At 32.1% G+C, this 25,278-nt stretch overlaps 1 protein-coding gene across 2 annotated transcripts in view; it reads left to right on the plus strand.

The window, feature by feature from the left end:
• XPO4 (exportin 4) overlaps positions 1 to 21,437 on the plus strand; it is a 111,852-nt gene extending 90,415 nt beyond the window's left edge. For both annotated transcript variants that reach the window (XM_074303681.1, XM_074303682.1), the window contains exons 14-23: positions 2,983 to 3,142; positions 3,557 to 3,726; positions 6,268 to 6,442; positions 7,542 to 7,835; positions 9,090 to 9,270; positions 14,441 to 14,559; positions 15,370 to 15,500; positions 16,396 to 16,513; positions 17,445 to 17,537; positions 21,219 to 21,437. In XM_074303681.1, coding sequence (XP_074159782.1) covers positions 2,983 to 3,142; positions 3,557 to 3,726; positions 6,268 to 6,442; positions 7,542 to 7,835; positions 9,090 to 9,270; positions 14,441 to 14,559; positions 15,370 to 15,500; positions 16,396 to 16,513; positions 17,445 to 17,537; positions 21,219 to 21,416 — 1,639 coding nt within the window. In that variant the 3' untranslated portion in view covers positions 21,417 to 21,437. The remainder of the gene's footprint in view (positions 1 to 2,982; positions 3,143 to 3,556; positions 3,727 to 6,267; positions 6,443 to 7,541; positions 7,836 to 9,089; positions 9,271 to 14,440; positions 14,560 to 15,369; positions 15,501 to 16,395; positions 16,514 to 17,444; positions 17,538 to 21,218) is intronic.
• Positions 21,438 to 25,278: the final 3,841 nt, after the last annotated feature.

The raw sequence follows: 25,278 nt of genomic DNA on the forward strand, positions 1-25,278 counted from the left end.
CTCTAGCTTAGTAGCATGCAGATGAATACTTAATAGGATTTCTTTGATGTGCAGATTGTCTTCATGTTCTCTTCTGTAGAATATCTACTTGACATCCCAGAATCTTTTTATTTGACCTTTTTAAATTTAAAAAATACCAGTATATCACTCAATGTGTTTATTCATTAACAGTACTCCATGCCCTTTTCTGATCATACATCTCTTTAGTGATATCCCCACGATTCTCCTTTACCTGCTACTTTGAGTCTTTTGTTGTAATCAGGATGCTATAAAAACATGGGTTTTACCATGTAGAGGGCCTTATCTAAGGCATGTCATGAAAGCATTCAAATACTTTTGACAAATATGTCTCCCTGTTTCATGCCATGCTCAATTTTAATAACTGGGGTTACTGAGTAGCATTATCTTCATAAAGTTACTAGCTTCCATTTTCTCAATTATAATTTTTAAGGAATTATTTTCTTCAGTGAGCTTTTAAGTACTTCTTTTTCTATTTGGTCAGACTTTTTAAGAGTTTTTTCTTTAGTGAATTTTTTCCTCTGCACCTCTTTCTGTTTGACCAGTTGTACTTTTTAAGGCCACCTTCTCCTCATTGACTTTTTGAACTTATATTCTCATTTGAACTAGTCTGTTTTTTAAGGTGTCATTTTCTTCAGGTTTTTTTTTTTTTTTTTTGGTCTCCTTTACCAATCTGTTGACTTGTTCCATGATTTTATTAGATCAGTTTCTCTTTTCTTCCCAAGTTTTCTTCTACTTCTCTTACTTGATTTTCAAAATCCTTTTTTGAGTTTTTTTATGGCCTGAGACCAATTAATATTTTTCTTGGAGGTTTTGTATATAGGAGCTTTGACTTTTATCTTTTTCTGAATATTTGTTTTGATCTTCTTTGTTACCATAGTTACTTTCTGTGATAAGAATTTTTTTCTGTTGTTTGCTCTTATTCTCAGATTATTACTTCACTTTTGGTTAAAGGAGGATTTTTCTTCCAGAGTAGAGCATGCACTGTCCCAAGTTTCAGAGATTATGTTTCCAGAGATAATTCTAAGGACCTGTAACTTTTTAGGTCTTGCAAAATGGTATGATTTAAGGAAAGTTATATACTCCTGTCTTGTCTTGTTCATTGGTCTGTGAACATCCATAAGTACTCTTTTCTATCCTGGAACTCTGACTAGGGAGCCTCCACTCCACTATGGGCATAAGTTCTGATGTGCTCTTCCTTCTTGCCCTGGGACTGCCACCCAGGAGGATTGCCCAGATCTAAATACAGATAAAGCAACAAAGTCTTGCCACCAGTATCACCAGAGAGACCCCTGTAATCTTTTTCTTAACTCTTGTTTAATTGCTTTACTGACTGTAGGCTGAGAGCTCTGGAAGCAGCCTCTTGGTCTGCTGGGGCCTGGTGTGTGTTGTCACAGCCTGTCCTAGATCTTTCCTGCCTATTATCTATGTTGTCTTTACCTGGAAAAATATTTCTTTCAGTCTTTTTGTGGGTTCTGCTTTTCCAGAAACTATTTTATGGCGTTATTTAAGTTTGGAGGAGTTTTTTTTGGAGAGCTTAGGCAAATGGTTGCCTTTTCTCCACCATCATGGCTCTACCTCCTGGGTTTCACTTTTTTTTTTTTTTTTGCTGAAGCAATTGGGGTTAAGTGACTTGTCTAGGGTCACACAGCTAGGAAGTGTTAAGGGTCTAAGATCAGATTTGAACTCAGGAACTCCTGACTTCAGGGCTGGTGCTCTATGCACTGCACCACCTAGCAGCCCCTTAACAAGGATATATTGACATGGCATCAACAAACTGGCACTGACCTTTAAATGTAGCATCCAGAATTTAATAGTCCTAGTATTACCTCACCAGTTTAGAATGCAAAGAGATTATAGCTTTGCTTGTGCTCTCTCGAAACTATGGTTCTTTTAAAAATTAAATCCCCACAGAGTATAGAAGGAGGAAATAATGTATAGCAAAGCTGGAAAGATAGGTTTGAGCCAGGTTTTAAAGGACTTTAAAAACTGAACAGAGTGATTTATTTTAGATCTTAGAGGCAAGTCATAAAAGGCAGAAGTCTCCAAAAAATTATTCTTTTTACTTTTTTATATTGAAAAAAATAGTTTTTGCCTAAGGAATAAGAAGCATATAGTAGGTTGAATGTGAAAGAAAAGAAACATAATTCTATCAGTATCATAGCATGAGGCCTAGAAAGAGTACTAAAATTAGAATCTATACAAAACAGGGTTTATATATGTGAAAGTATTTCACATTTTTCAAAATAATATTCCTACAATTCATCACAATGCTGACTTCCAGAACAAGTCATATACTCGTTGGTCATTACATGTTTTTATAAAATCATTTTATATAATTTCCTGCTAAAATCAATTCAGGTGTAACAAGTGTATGTCTCTGCTTTATGTTTAAACTGATGGAATTTGCATAGTATAAGTAGCTTGTGTGCAGAAAGAAGAATATGTCCTTTGTTGGAATAATTTTGCAAGAAATATAAAACAATGTAGTATTGGTATAAATTCCCCAGCAAAAATCCTGCCCTTGATTTCACCAACATTCTAGTTTATCTGGAAATAGAACTTTTGACTTAGAAATGACAGAGATTGTACAATGGATGAAAAGATGAAAATTCCTGAGTGTTTGAGCTCACAGCTTCAATATGATTTTAGTAATTATGTAATTCAGTGCTCAGATTTTTCTGGAGTGATATTTTACTGAGGTATATTAATTCAACATACCGTTTTCTCTATCACTTTTTAATGATTCATTCACAATGATTTTTTTTTTTTTTCCTGTTTTTCTCTCTTCTGTGCTGGTTAAAAACATATAGTAGCATACCTGTTTATATCCCTGTTGACAAAGGACTATAGTTTCAGCTTAGGCACAATCCAAAGGATTAAAAAAGGAAACAAAATTTGTTTTTCAAAAACAATATGAAATAGAAAGATATAAATTAAATAATTTCTATTTTTTGCCCACAGGTTATTGTCTGCCATACTAAGGGTTTCAGAAGTTGAATCTCGAGCAATAAGAGCAAATCTAACACATCTACTTAGTCCACAAATGGGAAAAGATATTGTTTGGTTTCTGAAACGATGGGCAAAAACCTATCTTTTGGTGGATGAAAAACTGTATGATCAGGTCAGAACACAAAATTGTATAACCTTGTTTAGATGGTTATTGGTGATAATTAGCTGTAGAAACAATTTATTTCTCCTTTGAAATTTTATTGTACCCACAACTATGTACATGTGTGTGTAAAAGTAATAAATTTTAGGGAATATAATTTGGAAATGTGGGTGAGTGGGTGAAACATTCTTCTGACTTTTATTTGTTATTTGAATACCTCAAATTCAAGTAAAATAAAATGAGCTTTTCAATTTGGCTTTTTTTTTTAGACTGGTGGTTTATTATCATCATCATCATCATCATCATTATTATTATTATTATTATTATTATTATTATTTAACAAATGTTCTGACTTAGCTTTTATTTTGTTTTTTGTTTGTTTGTTTTGTTTTGTTTTGTTTTGTTTTTGTTTTTGGCTTTCCTAAGATAAGTCTGCCATTCAATACAGCATTTGGAGCAGATACAGAAGGTTCTCAGTGGATTGTTGGCTACCTCTTAGAAAAAGTCATCAGTAACCTTGCAGTATGGAGTAGTGAGCAGGATCTTGCAAATGATACTGTACAATTACTGGTTACATTGGTGGAAAGAAGAGAAAGGTAAATAGTGAACTTATTTAGGCATATTTTCCCTTCCTCCCCCTTTTTTATCTCTCTTGTTTCTACTTTTCTTCACTTCCCTGTATTAATTTTAATGTCTAAAATAAATATATTTCTCATTTTTTCATTAGTATGAAATATTCTCAGAAATAACATAATTGTCAAAATTGGTATGTTTTCTGTCAAAGGAGCCAGCAATAAATAAATAAATAATGCAATAATAAATAAATATATGTGATAACACATAATAGATGTGTAATTATTACCAATATTAGGCTAAAAGCAAAGACATAAGTAAAAATAACTCTTTAATTGCTCACAACAGTAAAAATTATTATGCTTTTATAGAATTCTAGAACTTGGAGAGATATCAAAATAATGTGAAAACTTTTTTATTCTGCTGGTGGTAAAACTGGTAGCTAGAGATTTTATCTAATTCATCCAAGATCACACAGTGGTAGATCCAGATCTGTAATCCAGGTGCTCTGACTAATAAAATGGTAGGTAACTCTTATTATACTACTCAGCAACACTTAATTTAATTCTTTAAAGTAGGAGCAAATGTACTAGAGAAATTATAGAAGACCTTGTATATTATAAAGGATATTTGGTTATGCCCCTATTATAATATACTTTAAACATTTATCTTAACTAAGCATTATAGTTGTAGCATAGCTTGGATTCAAAGTCATTTCTTATGACTCCAAATGTAATAGTGTATATTTTACAGTATAACAGCCTTTAAGTGTTTTGATTCCTTAGACTTTTAACTTCTTGAGAACAGCTTGATTCCTTTAAATTTTGAAGAAGGATTTTGGCAAACTTTGTCTCACACACATAAGTAAATAAAAGCTGTGCAGGTAAATTTGAACAATAAATCATTTGCAGAATTACATGTGACCAACAAAGGCAGAAACATTCTTTTAATTAAAAATTGATCATTGCAGTATGTTGTAGTCAATTAGTACTTAAAAGGAAACCTGGATTCTGGTGCTCACTGTTAATAACTTGTATGACCATAAATAAGCCCCTTAAATTTTCCTGTATTTCAGGATCTCTATCGGTAGAAAAGACAAAAAGACTACAAGAAATCGTTTCTTCCTTCCATCTGTAAAACTCTCCAACTCTCTAATAATTGTTTAAAGAATAGTTTCTTGAATCCACCTTCTTTCTACAAAAAATATTAAAAGCAACTTGAGTTCAAATTCTCATTCTGTAGAAAAATAAGTTACAAGTTAGCAACCATAATTGCCTACATAGACGAGATGAAAATTCTTATGGGTCAATTATATGAATTGTTTAGAAATAAGTTTATAGCTTATCTTTACTCTATTCACTTAAATTGATGTAATGACTAAAAAGATGGAAGTATAGTATGCTACATGAAAGAATTTATTCTATCTTTTTAGGTTTATTTGTTTATCTAGCATTGCAGTTAATTACTATACCTAACTCAGAAATCATGCATTCTAGCTAGTGGTGAGGTACTTTGCAGTGCAAATTTCTCTATTATTCTTAAAGATGAAATTAGTAAGCATAATAATTTTAATTTAGTTGAAAATGTAGAGAAAGGTAATTATACCACTTTTGCAATTCAGAATGACTCTTTTTTTTCATAATAGGAACCTTCTCAATTTAACATTGAATGAAAAAATTTTTTTAATCTGAAATCATTACACTGACAGGTTTTCTGATTATTATCTAGTATTTTCTTTGTTTTACAATTTTTGAAAACAGGACCAATCTTTAAATCATCCTATAGTTGAAAGAAGCTAGACTTGAAATTGAGTATCTTAACGTCATATTCCAGATTCAACATTTATTAGTTTTATAACCAAAGAAAAAATGGCTAATCTTTCTGCAACTCCATTTCCTCATTTATAAAAGGAGTGTAATAAAATTTGTAGCATTTATAACAGATATTTGTAGATATAAGGTATATGCTGTATGTAAATATAGGGTTTTTTTTCTTGCTATCAGAAAATCAAAAAAGAAAATCAAAAGAAAAATCTAGAAAGGAGGTGATATATAAAGAATGTAATATGATATAATCATTAACAAAAATGTAGCTATTATAGTAATAATTAATCTTTATGTTCATGTATTAGAGTAGTCTGGAAACTGTAGTTTTTAGTTAACCATTACTAAACACATTTATGCCTGTCGTTATAAAGGCAATTGTGAGAAGGGTGGGTGATGTAACTTCTCTGGATCTCAGTTTATTTGTCAAATTAGGCTTGGTCTGCATGATCTTAGCTCCCTTCTGGCTTTAAATCTATAATCCTTTGATTGTGCATACAGAATGTTTTTAATAGAATTTGTAAGTTGGTTATGTTCAATACTGTATAAACTGAAATTCCAAGCTTTGTGATATCTGGCTCATATTTGTAAAGCCCTTTGTAAATTATTTCTGAAAAATCTTTTATTTGCATAATATTCCTTTAAGTGTAGAACGTTAGGTCTTTCTGTTGATAACCTTTGCCCTTAAGTTCAGTGAAGGTAATTGACTTTATATTGGATTTGTTTTCTTCCCTCATATAGGGCAAATTTAGTAATTAAATGTGAAAATTGGTGGAATTTAGCAAAACAGTTTGCAAGAAGAAGCCCACCTCTTCACCTCTTATCAAGTTCTGTGCAGAGAACACTTATGAAGGCTTTAGTTTTAGGAGGTTTTGCTCATATGGACACTGATACAAAACAGCAGTACTGGACGGAGGTAATATTTTTATCTATCTCATTTGTAACTTCTAGTGAAACAAAACCATCACTACATCTATATTATACCAGAGCAGGTTATTAAAAAAAAAAACAAACTAATTTTAGTTGCTTAATCTTTATGATATCAATATATTAGTGGTTTCTCCCCTAAGTTTATTTATGGTCTTAGTGATGATATTGAAGATTACTAAGTTTTAGCATTTGGACATGTTTATGACCAGTTATTACTCAGCCTTATTTTCCCAAGAGCAGACTGTCATAAAGATGCAAGCACACTTATAAAAAAGAGAGTTTGGCAAGGAAACATTTTCCTAAATTTGACAAAAAAGATATTGTACAGAAAAGGTTTGATTAGAACACTGACATGGTTATGACCTTGAACAAACTTGAATTAGAAATAGAAAGTAACGGGCAAGCATGCACGCATGCGCGCGCGCGCACACACACACACACACACACACACACACAGGATATACATATATATCTGTCTGCATAACAAGAATCTTAGTGCTCATTTCTACAGTCCATGTAAATTGACCATATAGTGACAGGTTCTTAACCCTTCTATACCACAGGAACATATTTATTAGCTAGCATCATTCTGGGCTCAAAGGATAGAATTAAACTTATATTATTTTATTTAATTCCACTTAAAATTATTCCAATAGTCATTACTTAGTTCATACTTAGTTTTAACCTGTTGTAAAAGTATTTTCTATACATGGGAAACATACTCCTTGGCAGGGGAGATATCAGCAGAGCTTTTATTTCATATGCTAAAATAATGGAAGGAGGAGAATTTCTGTTAGAGCCTGTAACAGTGTGGTCTCAGTATTAAGAGTGACTTTTCCCCACTGTGCCACCTGCAAAATAGTGAGTGGGCAGGGAATATTTAACTTATGTTTCTGCTTTGTATTCTAGGGTTTGCCACTCTTCATGTTGAACAATTGATAATTTAGTTCAAAATTGTAGCTTACTCTATGTGAGCGCACATGCTCATAAACCATAACAATACTTTTGCCTTATGAACACTTGGGCTTCTAGCTTGGTAAATATTCACTTTCTAAAATATCAATATTGATGACTTGTTTTTATAGGTTCTACAGCCACTTCAGCAAAGGTTCTTGAATGTGATAAATCAAGAAAATTTTCAGCAAATGTGTCAAGAAGAAGAGGTCAAACAAGAGATAACTGCCACATTAGAGGCACTATGTGGCATTGCTGAGGCTACTCAGATTGACAATGTAGCAATCCTCTTTAATTTCCTGATGGATTTCCTTACCAATTGCATTGGACTGATGGAAGTTTACAAAAACACCCCAGAAACTGTTAATCTCATAATAGAAGTTTTTGTTGAAGTTGCACATAAACAGATTTGCTATCTGGGAGAGGTAAAAACTACCTAATTTTATCCTTTTTGGATACAAAGTAATAATAGTTGTAATAAAATGTAAAGAGCACCATGATTATACTATCTTCTCTAATGAATAGCAGTTGGGAGTACTTATTTTTTATTTCCCCAAACATTTGTAGAAATAGACTGGTTAAATACATTTATCAAGGAAGTAATAATAAATAAAAATTCCCACTTCCAAAAAAAAAAAAATCATTCCAAAAATGTGTTAATTATCTCTTAATTTCTTTATAATGAAATAGGCTGCATAATTAGCTTCATCAAAATGATGTCTCCATGAAAGAACAAATTGATGGAATATTAATGTAATAGGATCCTACTGTGTGTGTATAATAGTAGAACATGGAGATATAAAATAAATGCTTTCCATATTTCTCACTTACAAATCATAGGGAAGGGAAGTATTATTCATTCACTTAATTCTTGCCTGTTTGGTCAAAGTTAAACTGTCAAAATATTACTTTAGAAAGACAGTTTAATAGCTATAATTCAAGGATTTTTATTTGTATTCATTAGCATATTAGTATATATCCTGTCCCAAACCAGTCATTATAGGCTCCTGACATGTAATTTTCTCTTTGTTAGGTCTAAGGAACTTGCCCAAAAGTAAGCTTATACTTTTAAGTATTATAGTAACAGATCCATTAATGAAGGCAGTATGGTTAGAGCTTATTAAATTACTCCTTTTTCTTTCCTTTTCATAAGTAAATCTTATAAGCAGAATCTGAGAGGGAATAAATATAATAGTAGCATATCCATTTGTGCATTTTCCACTGGGGCCTTTGTACAAATCATTTAATTTAATAGCTAAAAGGCTCATGTTATAAAATCACTGGTTGGTACAGAATGGCAAGTGTAAAGCACTTAAAAGGGAGCTTGGTAGTATTGGAGTATTTAATCATTGAATATTAGAGTTGATCATCAAAATCAATCCCTCCTTATTTTGCCAATGAGAAACTTGGTTTCAAGAACATTGTTTTGCCCTCATTAGGCTTTTGAATCAGGACTATAAAGTTTGAGTCAATGATCCAGAAAGTTTTGTGTTTTTATTAATATTTTAAACATCATTACAATCTTAATATTTACTTTTTATTCATTATTGTTTCAAAATAAAAGCCAATCTGATTGCAAATTTATCTAGATTATATTAAAAAGATGCAGTTTTTATTGTTTTTCCAAGAGTACTCTGCTATATAATGTAATTTACTTTTCAAGTTTTTCTTTCTTACAGTCCAAAGCTATGAACTTGTATGAGGCCTGCCTCACTCTGTTGCAAGTGTATTCCAAGAATAATCTAGGTCGGCAGCGAATAGATGTTACAGCAGAAGAGGAACAATATCAAGATCTTCTTCTCATTATGGAACTTCTTACTAATCTTCTCTCAAAAGAATTCATAGATTTCAGTGATACAGGTATGAGATCAGTAATTAAATATCCTTATGTTCTTACACTAAATAATTACTCTAAAATTACAAGAAAAGAAACTAGTATCTGATTTTTTTTCTCATACTATTTCAAAAACTTCCAGGTGATGAAGAGAGGATGTGTATAGTGGTTGAGAAAAGTATACATAGATTTAGATTTTCACGTTTCACTTTTTGAATTATCAATCATTCCTATCCCTCTAGAATACTTTTCTGTTAGGGCCTTTTTGTCCTTGTAGGTATTAACTAAATTTCCACATTGGCATCCTATAATCTTCTTTTGGGAATGGTCCTACCTCACAGTAGACTGTCAGTGATAGCATTTATCCAATTCCATTCCTGTTGTTCAATGTGATTTGAATAGGGTTTCTGTGAGATCATTTCTGTACTTTAATTAATTTTTTTTTATATGATAGTTGTTGGGGGGTTTTCGTTTGTTTTCTTTTTTTTTTTAAGGGTAAAGAAAACTTACTTTTCAGAGGCAGAATCATATTATGGAAAAACAGTCAAAAATCCAGAAAGTCTGAACTTTAGTTCTGGCTCTGCAAACTAACTCAGTATGAGACTGTACAAAGTCTCTTCACTTCTAAGATGAGGCTTCACTTTACTTGCCTGTAAAATGAAGAGATTGGACTCAATGATCACTAATTGCATGATTGTTTCTTACTACAGTTTCCCTGATTGTTCTCTGACCTAAGGACATTTTGTCATCCTAGATTTCTTCATGGACTGACTAACATTTTTGGAATTCTCAATATATTTCAAATCCTCATGTGATAGTGATCCATAGATTTATTCCTGACTTTTTACCAGCGTTATTCTCATTTTCACATTGCTCTTCATAGTTCAGTCCAACAACCATTTATTTAAGTGTTTGTTGTAGTTCAAGCATTCTGCTGGGGACAGGAGGAGTCCAGTAAAACAGCCCTTCTTTTCAAGAACCTTACATTCTTTTGTTAGGGATACATTTTGAACATTGATAATTATATAAGATAATGTGAGGAAAGAGAGAGCTCACTAACACCTAATAGGGAGGTGGGGTTTCAGAGCAAACTTTGTGTATTCAATGTCACTTGAGTTAAAACTTGAAGGAAGTTAACATTCTCAGAGAAAAAAATGAGGAGGGGGAAAAGTGCCTTTCAGGACTGGAAAGCAGCCTTGAAAAAAGAGGTAGAAAATGGAATTTCTATAAATCCCCAATGAATTCTTCCTCTCAGCTTAAATCACAGAATCTGGAGTGGAAGCAACTTGAGGCCATCTAATCCAACGCTTACCAGGCCAAGAATTAGCTCTATAACAGCTCTAACAAATAATTATCCAGCCTTTGAAAGATTTCTAGTGAGGTGGAACCTACTACCTACTGCAGCCCATTTTTGGACAGCTGGAGTTGTTAGACAGTACAGCCAGTTTCATGTGTTTATTTACCTTCTAGGGAAAAAGGTAAACTAAGTGTAGTTGGCTAAGAAATAAAATGTTTGAAGAAAACGATAATGATCATTTGTTTAGATAAGAGCTTTTTAAAAACAATCCTGGCATTTAAAATGTAATGACATTATTTATGGAAAATATAATTATGACAAGTCCCACCTAAATCCAACCAAATCTGGTGCTTCCCAAAAGTACATTATCATATATTTTTAAGTTAATAATTGCTTAGTTTGCAGCATCTTTCCATTGGAAAGTATTTAATTAAAGAGCCTTGGCATAAAAAGGGTATTCAATAAATAATTTTATTGTTTGAGTTATCTGAAATTAAAGTATCCTTTAAAGAAAGGACTATAGAAGCAAAGGAAACAATGTAGCAATGATATAGAATTATACTACTTTGAAGGGATTACTTAGAGAAGTTAATGTTAAGGAAACCTGTTTTCTTGGCAAATTTTTGCTGTATTGAGAACACTCTAGCAGTTTCAAAATGCAAAAAAAGAGAACCACCTTCACTGCTCAGTGTTCTATTAGGAGACTTAATTGAACAAATAAATAGTATGATTAATCTGTGGTAGAAGATCCAAAAAACCAAGATTACTGTCCCCAAATATTTAAGACTTGTCACATAGAAGAGCCAATCTTTTTGTTCAAATAATAGAATAAAAGACAGCAAAAAGGACAACCAATAACATTCATTCAATTTCTACCATGTGAAGCACCTTAGTAGATACTGAAGATACAAAGAAAGAATGAAATGTTACCAACTTCCTCCATAATACCTTCTCTGTCTATAGTATTTCCTACTGATCTTCCCTTTCTCAGAATTCATTGTCTTTGCTTACTTTAGCATTTGGTCACTACTTCACTTTATTATTTCTGTATGTTTTACTTCCCAAATGGATTTCCAAATAAATTATAAAGTAGAATAAAAATTATAAAGCTTCTTGAACTTCATGTGTACCCCCTTGCATATCTGGCACAGTGCTGGGTTCATGGTAGCAACTAAATAAACAATTTATTAATGAAGACATTAAGGAAAGAACTAGGAAATTATCTGTAGCTTAAGCTTCATTTTCCAATTTTTCAAAATTTAATTGCTCACCATGTGCCAAACACTCTCAACTCTATTTTATTCAAGAAGTAATTACCTATAAAATTGATAACATTAAAAATCAAATAAGACATCATTCTCTTCCTTACTGAATAAGGGTTCCACGTATTATGCTTGAGAATTTTGTGGAGAAAATACCTTAAGTGAGGTTGAGAATACCAGAGAAAGAAGACTAACTATGGTTTTATTGTAGTTTAATTGAATAAATGGGTGTGTTTCAGATTTCTTTCACATTATTTTTTAATTTAGTTGTAATAAGATTTTTATATTGCTACCTTTTGATAATTTAAACTTTAATAGTGTTCTAATAGTCATTTTAAATAAGCTTGAAAATTTTTTCAAAAGTGAAGAGAATAGCTGTTTTTTTTTTTTTTTCTTTGTTACCAGTCACTGAGGGGAGAGAAAAAAGTAGAAGGTTATATCCAGAAATGACTATACCATACTAAAAATGTTATTAATGTCTTCCTGACTTTAGACCAGACTACTTATCCACTGTACCACCTTCCTGTCCCTTGGGTTCCTTTACACTTCTATATGTTTAATTTTATATATTTTAAAGTATTATTTTTGGAAGGGAATAATTTCATCAGAGATTGCCAAGAGAGTTCATGACTCACAAAAAGCTAAGACTCCGTTACTTAAGAGAATAATTTCTAAGATATGTCATACTCACCATAAGGACAGCAAGAGCTCAACTGTGAATTGGAGTAATTAAACAAAACTACTTAGAGGAAGAATAACTGTTAAGCCTTGTAATGGGCTCCATTTCCCCCATATTCAAAATCAGAGTTCTGTGGTTTTCAACCCCTTTTAAATGAAAATAATAATAATAAATTGACTTAACAATTAAAAAAAAAAAAACAAACCATGAGAGTTGTATTCTTCACATCTGTTGTCTTAGAAAATAGTTGGCACTGTGGGTAGTTGCTTATCTGCGTCGGTTCCCTCAACGGTAAAATGGAGATAATAATAGCACCTAGATCCTAGGATTATTATAAGGATAAATGAGATTTGGAAACATTTTGCAAATTTTAAAGCACCACTATAAATATTACCTATTATTATCATTGTTATTAAATGCTCTTAAATGAATTTTATTATCTGTAATTGCATCTGTGCACATTTGAAAAATAATATGTAAATTTGTGACATTGAGTTTAAAGATATCTTTATTTAGAACTAATCATTTTGTCAATACTTACATAAAGATAAAAATTATAATTTTGGGTGTTTAATGAATTTTGAAGGCTGCTTGGAGTGACTACAGCTGTTAATCTTATACCTTGAAAAATCCTTGACATAAATTCACTGCTTTTATATTGGAAGTCAAACCAATGTTTAAAAATAATTTTTTCCCTTTTATCAATGAACTTTATAAGAATAGCAATGCCTTCAAAGTGCTCCATGCCATATTTGTCTTTTTATTATACCACCTTAAAGTTTCTCTCCAACAAATCAATAAATCTAAAAGGTTTTTATTAAGAGCTCATTATATGAAAAGTTCTGGGGATATAAGAAGAAAAGGAGGAACAATCACTGTTCTTAAGAAACTCATGTTCTGATATGGAGAGAGATAATAGATTTCAATTATAAGTCTGAATAATAAAAGAATTAAAACTCATTAAGAAAAATTATTAAAAGCTCATTGTTTTGCATCTATTCCATTTATTTTCTCTCTAGTATTTCCTCGTATTTTTGTGTTGAAAAATTTTTGAGGGAACATAATCATCTGCTGTAGCAAGAATAAAATACTCTCTCCCACTAGCATAAAAACATCATTTTTCTGATTTGCTTTAAGTCCACACACTTTTTTTCCTGTCTTGGAGCATATTTTGTTTTGAAATTTATTTTAACCTAATTTTGTGGGGTTTTTTATTCAGTTTTGTTTGATTTTAATTTTCAAATTTTCCTACACTCCTCCCCCTATTTCAATGAGAGGGCAAGGAAAAATAAAACCCATTACAAATATGTATAGCCATGCAAAACAAATTCCCACATTGTTTCTCTTCTCCTCCCCCCAAAGGGGGAAAAAAAATGAAAGAAAGAAGGGAAAGAAAATATGTCTTGATGTGCACTCTGGTCTCATCATTTTTCTACCTCGAGTTGGATGTTCAATCATGACTCCTTTGGAGTTGTGGTTGGTCATTGTTGTTGTTCAGAATTCTCAAGTTTTTCTGTTTGTTGTCCTTATTATATTGTTGTTATCATATAAATTGTTCTCCTGGTTCTGCTTATTTCACTCTGCATCAGTTTGTATAAATCTTGTCAAGTATTCCTGAAATTATTCCCTTCATTATTTCTTAAAGTATAGTAGTATCCTATTATATCCACATATCTTAAGTTGTAAAAGCCAGTTCTCAATTGAAGGATTTCCTTCTCAGTTTTTAATTTCTGGGGGGTTTTTTTGTTTGTTTTGTTTTGTTTTTTTGTTGTTGTTGTTGTTGTCGTCACAAAAAGAGTTGTTCTAAATATTTTTATACCTCTTGAATCCTTTTCCTTGTATCTCTTTGAGATATGGACCTGATAGTAAAAGGGATATACATGATATTTTAACATAATTTGTTAACTTTTGATTTCTAATAATGTAATTCTAAAGATTTGCTACTTTAATTTCAATAGATGAAGTATTTAGAGGACATGAGCCAGGACAAGCGGCAAACAGATCTGTGTCAGCAGCAGATGTTGTTTTATATGGAGTAAACCTAATTTTGCCTTTGATGTCCCAAGATCTTTTAAAGGTAATTGAACAAAAACATATGGTTATCTAAAAATAATTATTTTTAAATTTTAGAGGTCTTAATGTAATGAATTAAAATAGTATTCCTAGACATACAAGGTAATTAATGAAAATAAAGGGTTTGTTTGGGTTTTTTTTTTCCATTTTAGAAAAAACAAACCTATATTACCATTGACTACATCCTTGTTAACTTTCCACATCTTCAGCTTTATCTACAACTTATTCAATCCTTCACTTAAAAACCTGTATGCTTTTTAGTAACCCTAATCCAGTGGTCAGGATTAGTCTGTTGTGTTTAAGTTAAGTTTTATGCTAAGTGAGGATATGTCTTTATGGAAACAGATCTATAATTGTCCTTCTTTTATTGTTATTCCTTCTATGAATTTTTTCAAAATTAACAGGACAAACTGCTATTATTTTTCTGGTACTAATCAAGTTCTTGTTGAGTAATGACATATTGGATAAAAGATTTCAAAGTCAGTTTTGAATAATAGGATGGTTACCTGTACAAATTGTTTCTCTATCCTTTGGGCAAAAGTCAAGCCAGTATTGTATGAGTGGCATATATTGTGATGTTTTTCTGTACCCACCTCCCTTAATTATTACTTGATTATTTGTTGTGGTTTTATTATATCTAATTGATGGGGTAAAAAATATTATCATTTTTATTTGTTTAGTTATCATTCCTCTTAAATCCCAAACCTAGAACCTTGTAGGATGTTGGGTTTTTTTTTTTTTTTTTCAGTCTTGGTGGGAATAAAAATTAATAACAAAGATAAATAATATTTATGATAATTTGCTTCTTTGACAGTTTCCAACCCTATGTAATCAGTACTATAAGTTAATTACATTTATCTGTGAGATCTTTCCTGAGAAAATTCCACAGCTTCCTGAGGACCTATTTAAGAGCCTAATGTACTCCCTAGAATTGGGAATGACATCGTATCCTTTAAATGAATGAGCATTTGTAGAACTTAACAGTTTGGACAGAGGATAACATATTTAGAATTTTTATTTTTTAGTTCACTTTTGCTTTCTTAATAATTATTGTACTTTCTAAAATAGCTTCCTTTTGTTATGTCTTTTGTTAAGCTGTTAGTAGTTTACCAGCCTCATGACTTCTTACAGAATGATTCCATAGGCTTTTGGGCTTATGTCCCAAAGTCATTCCTCAGTCTTAGTTTATGATTTGACACTCATCCTGTGTCATCAGTGTGGGTCCAAGGTGTTTCAAGTTTCATTACCAATGGACTGTTGCTGATGATAAAAGTAATACAGCTTTTCATCTGTTGTAGTTGTTGGAAATGAACTGTTAACTGTGGCTGTTCCTAAAACTTAAGTAGTTTTTCTTCTTAAGTGCAAGATAGCAAGAGTCCTACTCTCCTGAATCATTGTAGCAAGGAATTCTTTTGGTCTGTTCCATTAGTGTTCAAACTCTGACAAGTTGTACTGTACTGCATATTCTTACTTAATTCATACTTAATTGCATATTCAACTGTGTGTTATTTATCTCTTCTCTAAGGACTATCCTCACTAAGTTTGGGGAGACTTTTTACTAGATTTTTGACTACAACCTGATAAATGTTTTTAGCTGCTGAAACTATTTCTATTATATTACTCTGTGTCAGTGTATGTTGTACTTAAACTGTTTAAGTTGCAAATCTCTGAAGATTGCAGAGGTTAATGCTTGATTATCTATATTCATAATTTAGCTATCACCAGACACACTAGTTAGAATTTTTCTGTTATGGTTAAAAAATTATTTACTGGCAAATTGAGCACATTAACAAAGTATAACAATGTTAAATTTATTTTATTCTTTAATCCTGATGATCAGAATGAGTTCTGAGGTTTGCCAGCTTTGTCTGGAGGCCTTGACTCCATTAGCTGAACAGTGTGCAAAAGCACAAGAAACAGAATCACCACTCTTTGTAGCAACAAGACACTTTCTTAAGGTAAGTAATCTAGATAGAATGTTGCCAAATCATATGATGGTTTTAGATCTTATTTTTCTGTTCTTTAAGAATGGCATTACATAAAAAAATCTTTTTGTGAAATTAGTGTTTGTTACATTAAATTGTGAATGAAAAATGCTACTAATTTGATTTCTTTAATTATTAAACTAAAGGCACATGTGAGGGGCAGTAAGCCCTAGTGCATATAGGGGTAACTAACCTTGTAGAAAAAGAGCTTACACTGAATTCTTCCAACAACTTTATTTTTTTTAATTAGTTTTTTATTTTTCAAAATACTTGGAAAGATAGTTTTCAACATTCACTCTTGCAAAATCTTGTGTTTCAAATTTTTCTTCCTCTCCCCTAGATAGTAAAGTCCAATATAGCTTAAATGTGTGCAGTTCTTCTAAATATATTTCCACATTTATCATGCTGTACAAGACAAATCAGATCAAATTGGGGGAGGGGGGAGATGAGAAAGAAAAAAACCAAGCAAGCAAACAACAACAAAAGAGGTGAAAATAATATGCTGTGATCCACATTCAGTCTGCATTGTTTATTCTCTGGATGTGGATGACTTTCCATCACAGTACTATTGGAATTGCCCTGAATCACCTCATCCAACAATCTTATTTTGAAACTTGAAAATTATTGTGATTAAAAACAATTGTGAAATTTATAATGGTATAAATAGTATTATGTCTTATAATTTTAAATACTGACAATACATTGTTAATTCATAGACATTAAATATTATTTCCTTTACTGTAATTGACTTGGTAGATTGAAAACAACATTTTTTCCTCATTTTAAAAAGAATAGATATGGGAACGATGAAGGTTTGTGAGTCCCATCTTTCTACCTTGATTTTTCAGAGTAGATGAAATGACAGTGTGCTCTTTAACATCTTTCATTTGTTCTATGATTTCAGCTGGTCTTTGATATGCTGGTATTGCAAAAGCACAACACAGAGATGACAACTGCAGCAGGCGAAGCATTCTACACATTAGTGTGTTTGCATCAGGTATTACAAGTTTGTTATTTTGATATAGTCAATTATGCTAATAGTTTTCCTAATATTGAACCAGCTCTGCATTCCTGGTATAAATTCTACTTGGTCATAGTGTATTATCCTGGGGATGATTTTCTGTAATCTTTTTAAGTTTATGATTTTGAAATGTTTTAGAAGTTAAATCATTTTGTAGATAGTCTAGCTATTGTGGGTATCAATTGGGATTGACCTGACAAGTCAACAAGCTTTTATTAATTGCCTAACATCTGCCAAGCACTGTATTAAATTCTGAACAAAAAATTAAAAGCAAATCTACATTTTGGATTATACATACAAATGACATGGGGGACCTATTGTAATTTGTCCAGAGAAATTGTTAGAAAGTCATTTGGCTTCAGTAATAGTAATAGTAAGCTATTTTTTCTATTTGCTCTTCTCAGCATGAATATTTATAGTGCCATTTATTTCAGGCAATTTAATTAGGGTTATATAAGAAAGAATTTTGCTTTATACAAAGTTACATAAAAAAAGAATATTTGCCAGTTCAGAAACATTCTAATGCTTAGTTCTTTGGGTCTGATTTCAATCTTCCCTCCTCAGCCTTAATTTATCCATGAAGACAAAATCATAATTATATATCTTGAAAGGAGTTGATCTAGTCATCTCATTTTATAGACTGAAAAAGCAGCCCCCTCTGCAAGAAAAAGAGACTTGGCTATAGGTCGAGGGTAGTAACAGACTCATGACTAGAACTCAATTTCTTAACTCTTTTCCCACTGTTTTTACTATTTGTTGCTGTCCCTCTCCATCAACATAAAACTTACATAACTTTCATTTGCAGTTAATGAGCAGTCAGTACAGCATCTCTTTTGAAAGCATCATGAATAACCCTTATGAGCTGAGTCTTAAAGAAAATTAAGTGTTCTATGAGACTAGAATAAAGTGAGAATGCATTCCAGAAAAAGGAGTCAGTTCTAAGGTAGGAAGATGGAAAGGAGATAAAGTGTCATCTGTATAGAAAATAGCAATTAACATAGTTTGGCTAGACCAAAGAGCAGGTGTCCTTAGCTTTTTTTTAGATTATGGACCCTTTTGATTGTCTAGGAAAACTCATGAATCCTTCCTTAAAATAATGTATTAAAGGACATAAAATTAAATACATGTGATTACAAAGAAAGCAATTTATATTGAAATACTATTATCAAAATATTAGAAATGGAGTTAATGGACCCTATGTTAAGAACTTCTATCATTATGTGAGGGAAGGGAAGTTATATATAATGAGGCTTAGACAGGTTAATGGCTTTCACATGCCAAACAGAGGGATTTATATTTTATCCTAGAGTCAATAGTGAACTATTGGAGGTTATTGAATAGAGGGGTGACTGAGTCCTATGTGTACATAAGAAGCATCACTTCTGTAGCTGTGTGGAAAATAGATTGGAGGGGGCAGAGACGAGGTAAAGAAGTCAATTATGAAGTAATTGCAATAGTCTAGCAGGAGATATGAGGAATTGACACAATATCTAAGGTTGAAATAAATGAGTAGTGAGAAAGAGGATGCATGTCAGGGATATTGTGGAGGTAGAAATGGCAACTGATTAGACATATGAGGTGAGGAGGAATGAAGAGACATGGATATTTCTGACGTTATAAAACCTGGGAGACTGTAATGATGGTGGCACCCTAGACAGATCAGAAATAGATGTCTATATAGCATCCTGTTAGATCTATCTTATAGAAAGAGATACAGCAGTAGGTTTTAGGAAGGAACATGGGACTGGATAGACAGATGTTTGAATCATCTTCTTACAGATTATAATTCAGTCTGTCAGAGCTCAGTAGGTATATAGAGAAAAAAGAGTCAGGTCCAGTATAGGGTCTCCAGGTACCTCTGTATTAGGAAGTGGTGTAAATGAATAGCCAGCCTAGGAGTCAGAAAATAATGGTCAGTCACATAGGGGGAAAAAAAAAAAAAAAAACCCAGGAAGTAGTAATTGTCTAGGAGAGAGTGGTCAATAGAATCAGGTGCTACAGAGAAGTCAAGAAAGCAGGTAGAGAAAATATATAAAGATTTTTACATATAAATTAGCAATTATTTATCCAGAGACTTTTAAAGGAAAAAAAATCTAGGAAATAGTACAAATCGGGGCAGCTAGGTGGCGCAGTGGATAGAGCACCAGCCTTGAATTCAGGAGGACCTGAGTTCAAATCTGGTCTCAGACACTTAACACTTCCTAGCTGTGTGACCCTGGGCAAGTCACTTAACCCCAGCCTAAAAAATAAAAAAGAAAAAGAAAAAAAAAAAGGAAATAGTACAAATCTATTGGAAATGTCATTTAATGTATTCATTATATTTTGCCTTTCCTATACTGAAGGAGATTCTACAATGCATTTCTAAATCCCTAACCCTAGTTTTTTGTTTTTACTGAGCTTCCTTCTATTCTCCATAATTTTGAGTTTTAATATTCAGTTAAAATGTATTGTTCTTGAAGACCTATCTTCCCCATTCTTATTTCTAGAATCTACTTGCCTCCCATTTATATTCTTAATCTCCTCAGTGAATTCAGTAGCTTGCAGAATTATAGTTGTTCTTTCTGCCCCTATTTTGCTATCATTCTCAGGGACTTTATTATTCACATTAGCAATTTGTCCAAATAATTTCTCAACTCCAGTGACTTCCATGGTCACTTTTCTTTAGCTATATCTTGACATGGTCACAATGTATATCTTGAATTTATATTTTCAAAAGGTTTTTCTTACAGTAACTCCATAAAGTAGGAATTCAGTCCTTTTAAAGGGAAAAAAACTCAGACTCAGAGAGGTTAGATGAATTGCCTGGCATCATATTGCCAAAAAATGAAAGAATCAGAACTCATTCTGGGGTCATTCTTCTCTCATAACCAAGACCCTGCAATTATTTTTGTTGATGACTCTGCATTCCTCCCACAACCTGTCAGTTACTCTACCTATGCCTTAGCTTCAAAATTCCAGTTTCCCCCTCCCTTTTCTAGAACAGCATTACTACATGCCTGAATCCTGAAGTAATCTTTTAACAAGCCTTACTGTTGCTCCTTTTTTTCCTTCTCCAAACAGGTCTTCACTTTTTTGCCATTGGTTAGACATAGAGCTGGTCATAGCACTTCTCTGCTCAGAACCCTTCCATGATTCTGTTCCCTTCCAAAAAAGCTCACACTCTCCTTAATAGTCTAGTAATTAGAACTTTCCACACCCTGACTTTCCTTTACTTCTTCACTTGTCTTATATCTCCTTTCTACTTCATAATGGACAAGTTTCTGGTCTTGTAATTAGGAAGATCTGAGTTTGAATTCTGCCTCAGACAATTAATAGTTGTATAAGCCTGGACAAAGTTCACCTCTTTCAGCTTTAGTTTCTTCATCTTTAAAATTTTATAGCATGCTTTTCACATTATTACCTCAAAGCGAGTTAGACTGGACAGATGAAATTATCTGTTTTGTATATAGAAAACTGAAAAGATAGCTATATCTTCATTTTCATATTAAACAAACCACTATAATTCAGTAAATTGTTTTCTAAGAACAAAGTACATTTGATAAATATAAGTTGTTAGCAATGATGACCTACATAATATAGTATTTAAAGTTTTATAAAAATCACATTTTCTTGTTTTAGCTATCATATATGTATTTTAATTCATTGTTTCTTCATTAGGCTGAATACTCAGAATTGGTTGAAACCTTACTGTCAAGTCAGCAAGATCCAGTCATTTATCAGAGATTAGCAGATGCCTTCAATAAGCTTACTGCAAGCAGCACTCCTCCCACGCTGGACCGTAAACAGAAGATGGCCTTCCTAAAGAGTTTAGAAGAATTTATGGCAAATGTTGGTGGTCTCCTTTGTGTAAAATAAACAACAAAACTATATGCTTAATTTAGACCCTTTCTGCAAAATGCACTGAAATGCTGAAAGTTGACTTAAGTCGTTTCTCCTGTTCCTGGGTTCTTTGGCCATTTTGGATTTTGAAGAGCCTGAAAGTTGGTTACGTAAATCAGTGACACAGGAGAGGTCAACTTTGAATCAGCTTCTGCTACTATGTGTTAGCTACAATCTGTCATGTGTGTTGTAGAATATGAATGGCAATTTGAAATTTTCAAAATGAAATTCCATATATGTGCAAACAGATATGGCACCATGAAATATATATTCAGTGCCTTTTCCCCCGTTTGTCTAAACATAGATGGCCAGATAAAGGTTAGAATTTTTGTTACTGAAAATCTTTTAGATGGAGTATTCTGTAGACATTCAAAACTCTACCTGGTTTTGTTATTATAAGCTTTATTTTTTCCTCTCTGAAGATTGAATTCATGATCCAGTGGGGGGAAAAACATCACCAAATGTTGGGCTTATTTTTTAACTTCTGTGTTTTATTTTTTTGTTTTCCTGCATCAACCCAGTGTTACAGGTTTATGTAATACGGGTTTTTATTTTTTCTGGTGCCTGAGATTCAGGAGGAAAAAAGTTGTATGTTTTGTTCCCTAAAAAACTTTAGGAACTGTAGCCATTTCATTGCCTTAATTTTCAAAAAGGAATACAGAAAGAGCAGGCATTTTGGTAAAAATGCAAATTTTGATGCTTCAACAATTGGTTTAGGTTGTTAGCTGCTGTCTCCCTATTTCCCCTTTTGATAGTATGTATTTCTGTAAACATGAGTCAATGAAAGGTTCATGTGTAGTCTATTTAAAGTTTGTTTTAATCCAACTACATTGCACACAGCTGTAACAATCTACACTGAATAGTTTGCTTAAGCAATAACAAGTCAAAAGGGTATAAATTATTGATTTATACAAACTATAATTTAAGTTGGGGCATTAGGGGCAATAATTATGCTAGACTGGGATGTTGTACTCTTTTCATCAGGAGCCACATAAATTTAATTTCAAAGGTAAAAACTACATTGTTAGATGCTCTACTATTTCCCACTTATGTTTCACAATCAGGGACTTGCTTTCCAGTGCTGCCATGCTCTCTTTAGTTCTGTGTGCCAGCTTAAATATTGAAAATGACCATGTTTTAACAAGCCACAAGCATACTGATCAGTCTGATCTACAACAAGAATGAAGCAAACTGTGAGGATAGACTGTATAGTCCTGTACTATGAGCACAATTGCAGTTTTTGGTAGGGAGGGTGGGCTTTGTCCTTCCACTATATTCAACATTTGTGTGCTGTGGAATAATTTCTGTATAGTACATCCACTTTTTATTCAGTTGTGTGTAGTATCACAAATGTAACTCTGTGCCATCTTTATCAGTTCATCTCAACACAGTTACAGTCAACTAATCTCTAGCATCTAAATTCTCTCCAACCCATGCATGTGACATTATGTATGAATTCAAGGACAAAGTGCCATCACTCTTTTGAGATACCTTTTTCTTAATTTAATACATTATTAAATAAAAGCTGGGCTGGAGTAAACCTTATCTTAAAGGCTGTTAACATAAATCTTTTTTAGAAAAAAAAATTAAATTGATATGGCCTCTTTCCATATCTTAAAATATTTTCAATAAGACTTATTAAAATGTGAAGCTATTTTTAGATTTCCTAAAATCCCATTTTCATCCTTCAAGATGTTAGATTGTTGCTATGTATATCAGTATCCATCTTATTTTGCATTGGTTTTCCATTTTTCTTTTAACTAATGACCTCAGTTTTCCAACCCTTCTTGGGCTTGATAGTTAGAGATGTACATCCATCTCCTTGCAAAAGGTATGGCAATGTAAATTGTTGCTTTAATAGTTGGCTGGCACGAGCTGGAATGAAAATCAAGTTGGAAAAATAATTAACAGTAATTTGGTTGAGTGAAAAACATTTTAATGAATAAATGACATTTATATTTAATAAACTGCCTACCAAGATTGTATCTTTACCAAACATGCCAAGGCTATTAATCTTAGTGCAGTTTTGTAGGCAGATTTTGAATAAAAGAATATTTGCTTTATATTGGACCAAATCAAACTTAAGAGAATTAAAATATAATGTCATTTTGGGGGAGGGTAGCAAGTGGAGACACCAATTAACACACTAAAACAGCTAAACTTTGTTTAGAGTTTTGTATGGGGGGAATATGTGTGGGGGGAATTGAATTATTGCCTAGTTGGTTTCAAAAACACTTTTATTCTGCTAAGTTGATTTTTCTGGTTATAACTGACTACCTGTTAAATTTTCAAGGATTTTTTAAAAAAACAAACAACTTTTTACCCCTTTATACACATGTGTTAAAGGAACATGGTCAAGTATTTTATCTCTAGACTGTGTGTGTGTGTGCTCATGCGTGTGTGTGTAAATTTCTCTGCTCTTTATATATCTCAGAATTTTCCTTTCAACTTTGTTCATTCAGTTATTCATTTCTTTTTACTTTGTCTGTTTGTTTCCCAAAACAAAATCAAGTTGTCTTTTGTTAGCTTTTGTATGATGTAGTAGCATAAAAAATGGCATCATCATAGCCAAAAAAAAAAAGGTCAGTTTGTCACTGTGCTCCTTCTGCTGGTTGGATGGCTGCCTCTTCAACTGTATTTACTTGATAAGTGTCCTAATGTCCTTTTAAATACAATTATTTGATTTTTCCTGTCATCCCTAAATCTTTTTTGGATACATGGCATGCTAACATCACTCTGAGTTTCACCTGCTGTGAATTGTGATTTTTTTTTCTTTAAGAAAAAAGATTTTACAATTTTTCTTAGAAGTTGTTTATAGAATTCAATCTTTTTTAATTGTTGTATACCATGTATCTGATTGTATAACATTTCTCTATTCAGATGAAATATTTATTACTCTTTTTTTTAAAAATCCCTACATTTTCCCTTTTTTATAGTCAAAAATCTTGAGTGATTCCTTTCCCTGTCCAAAATTTATTATTCCCATCCACTGTATTTAGTTGACTTAATCCATTAACCTAACTAAATATCAAGTTTTCATTTTTCTCATCCACATTGTCTTATCTCTGTTGCTATTTGTATGAACTCAAGCACCAAAAGAAAACCATTGTAATATTCTAAAATTTTAAGATTGTGTCATTGTGGAGCAAAAAAAATTGTCAATTGAACTTTATTTTTTTTAAAGTTTCTTCAATTACAAAATTATTGATGGTCCTTTTGCAGCTCTCATCACTAAAAGTAGTTGTGTCATAAAATCTTAGCTGTTTCTATCACCATTTACGTAGGAGAATATGGGAGATTGAGATTTTTTTATTTTTATTTTTTATTCAGAAGTAACTTTAGTACTTACTCTCATATCCTACTAAATCAGAGAATAAAGAATTTGGTCCTGAGGTGATTTTTTTTTTTGGCTTAAGTTACAAAATTGTGAAAACTACTTAGCTGCATAAGAATTTGATAATGTTTAAAATTATTTTTAAGTTGGAGATGTATGGATATTCTATGTGGCTCAAATCTTTTCTAAAAGCACTAAGTTGAACTATTTTCTTGACAAAAAAAATTAAGTGTATTGTGTTTGGAATTTTAAAATGGACCTTCTCTTTGAAAGTTGATATAAATACCATGGTTAAAGCTAAAGTTAATCATATCCTGACTAAGAACTGTTAAAAGTGCCAGATTGATTGTAATGGTAACTGATGGGGCATATGTATAATGATAGAATAGTGTGGCCCAGGCACTGGTGTAAACTTTTCATTCACTCTATCCTAATAATGTAAATCAAGCCTCTTGGGAAGAGGAAGGATGAGAGGTAAAATAAGAAAAGTTTTTGGCCGCTAGG

The sequence above is a fragment of the Sminthopsis crassicaudata genome, chromosome 3 (assembly GCF_048593235.1).
Source record: "Sminthopsis crassicaudata isolate SCR6 chromosome 3, ASM4859323v1, whole genome shotgun sequence".
Taxonomy (NCBI): Eukaryota; Metazoa; Chordata; class Mammalia; order Dasyuromorphia; family Dasyuridae; genus Sminthopsis; species Sminthopsis crassicaudata.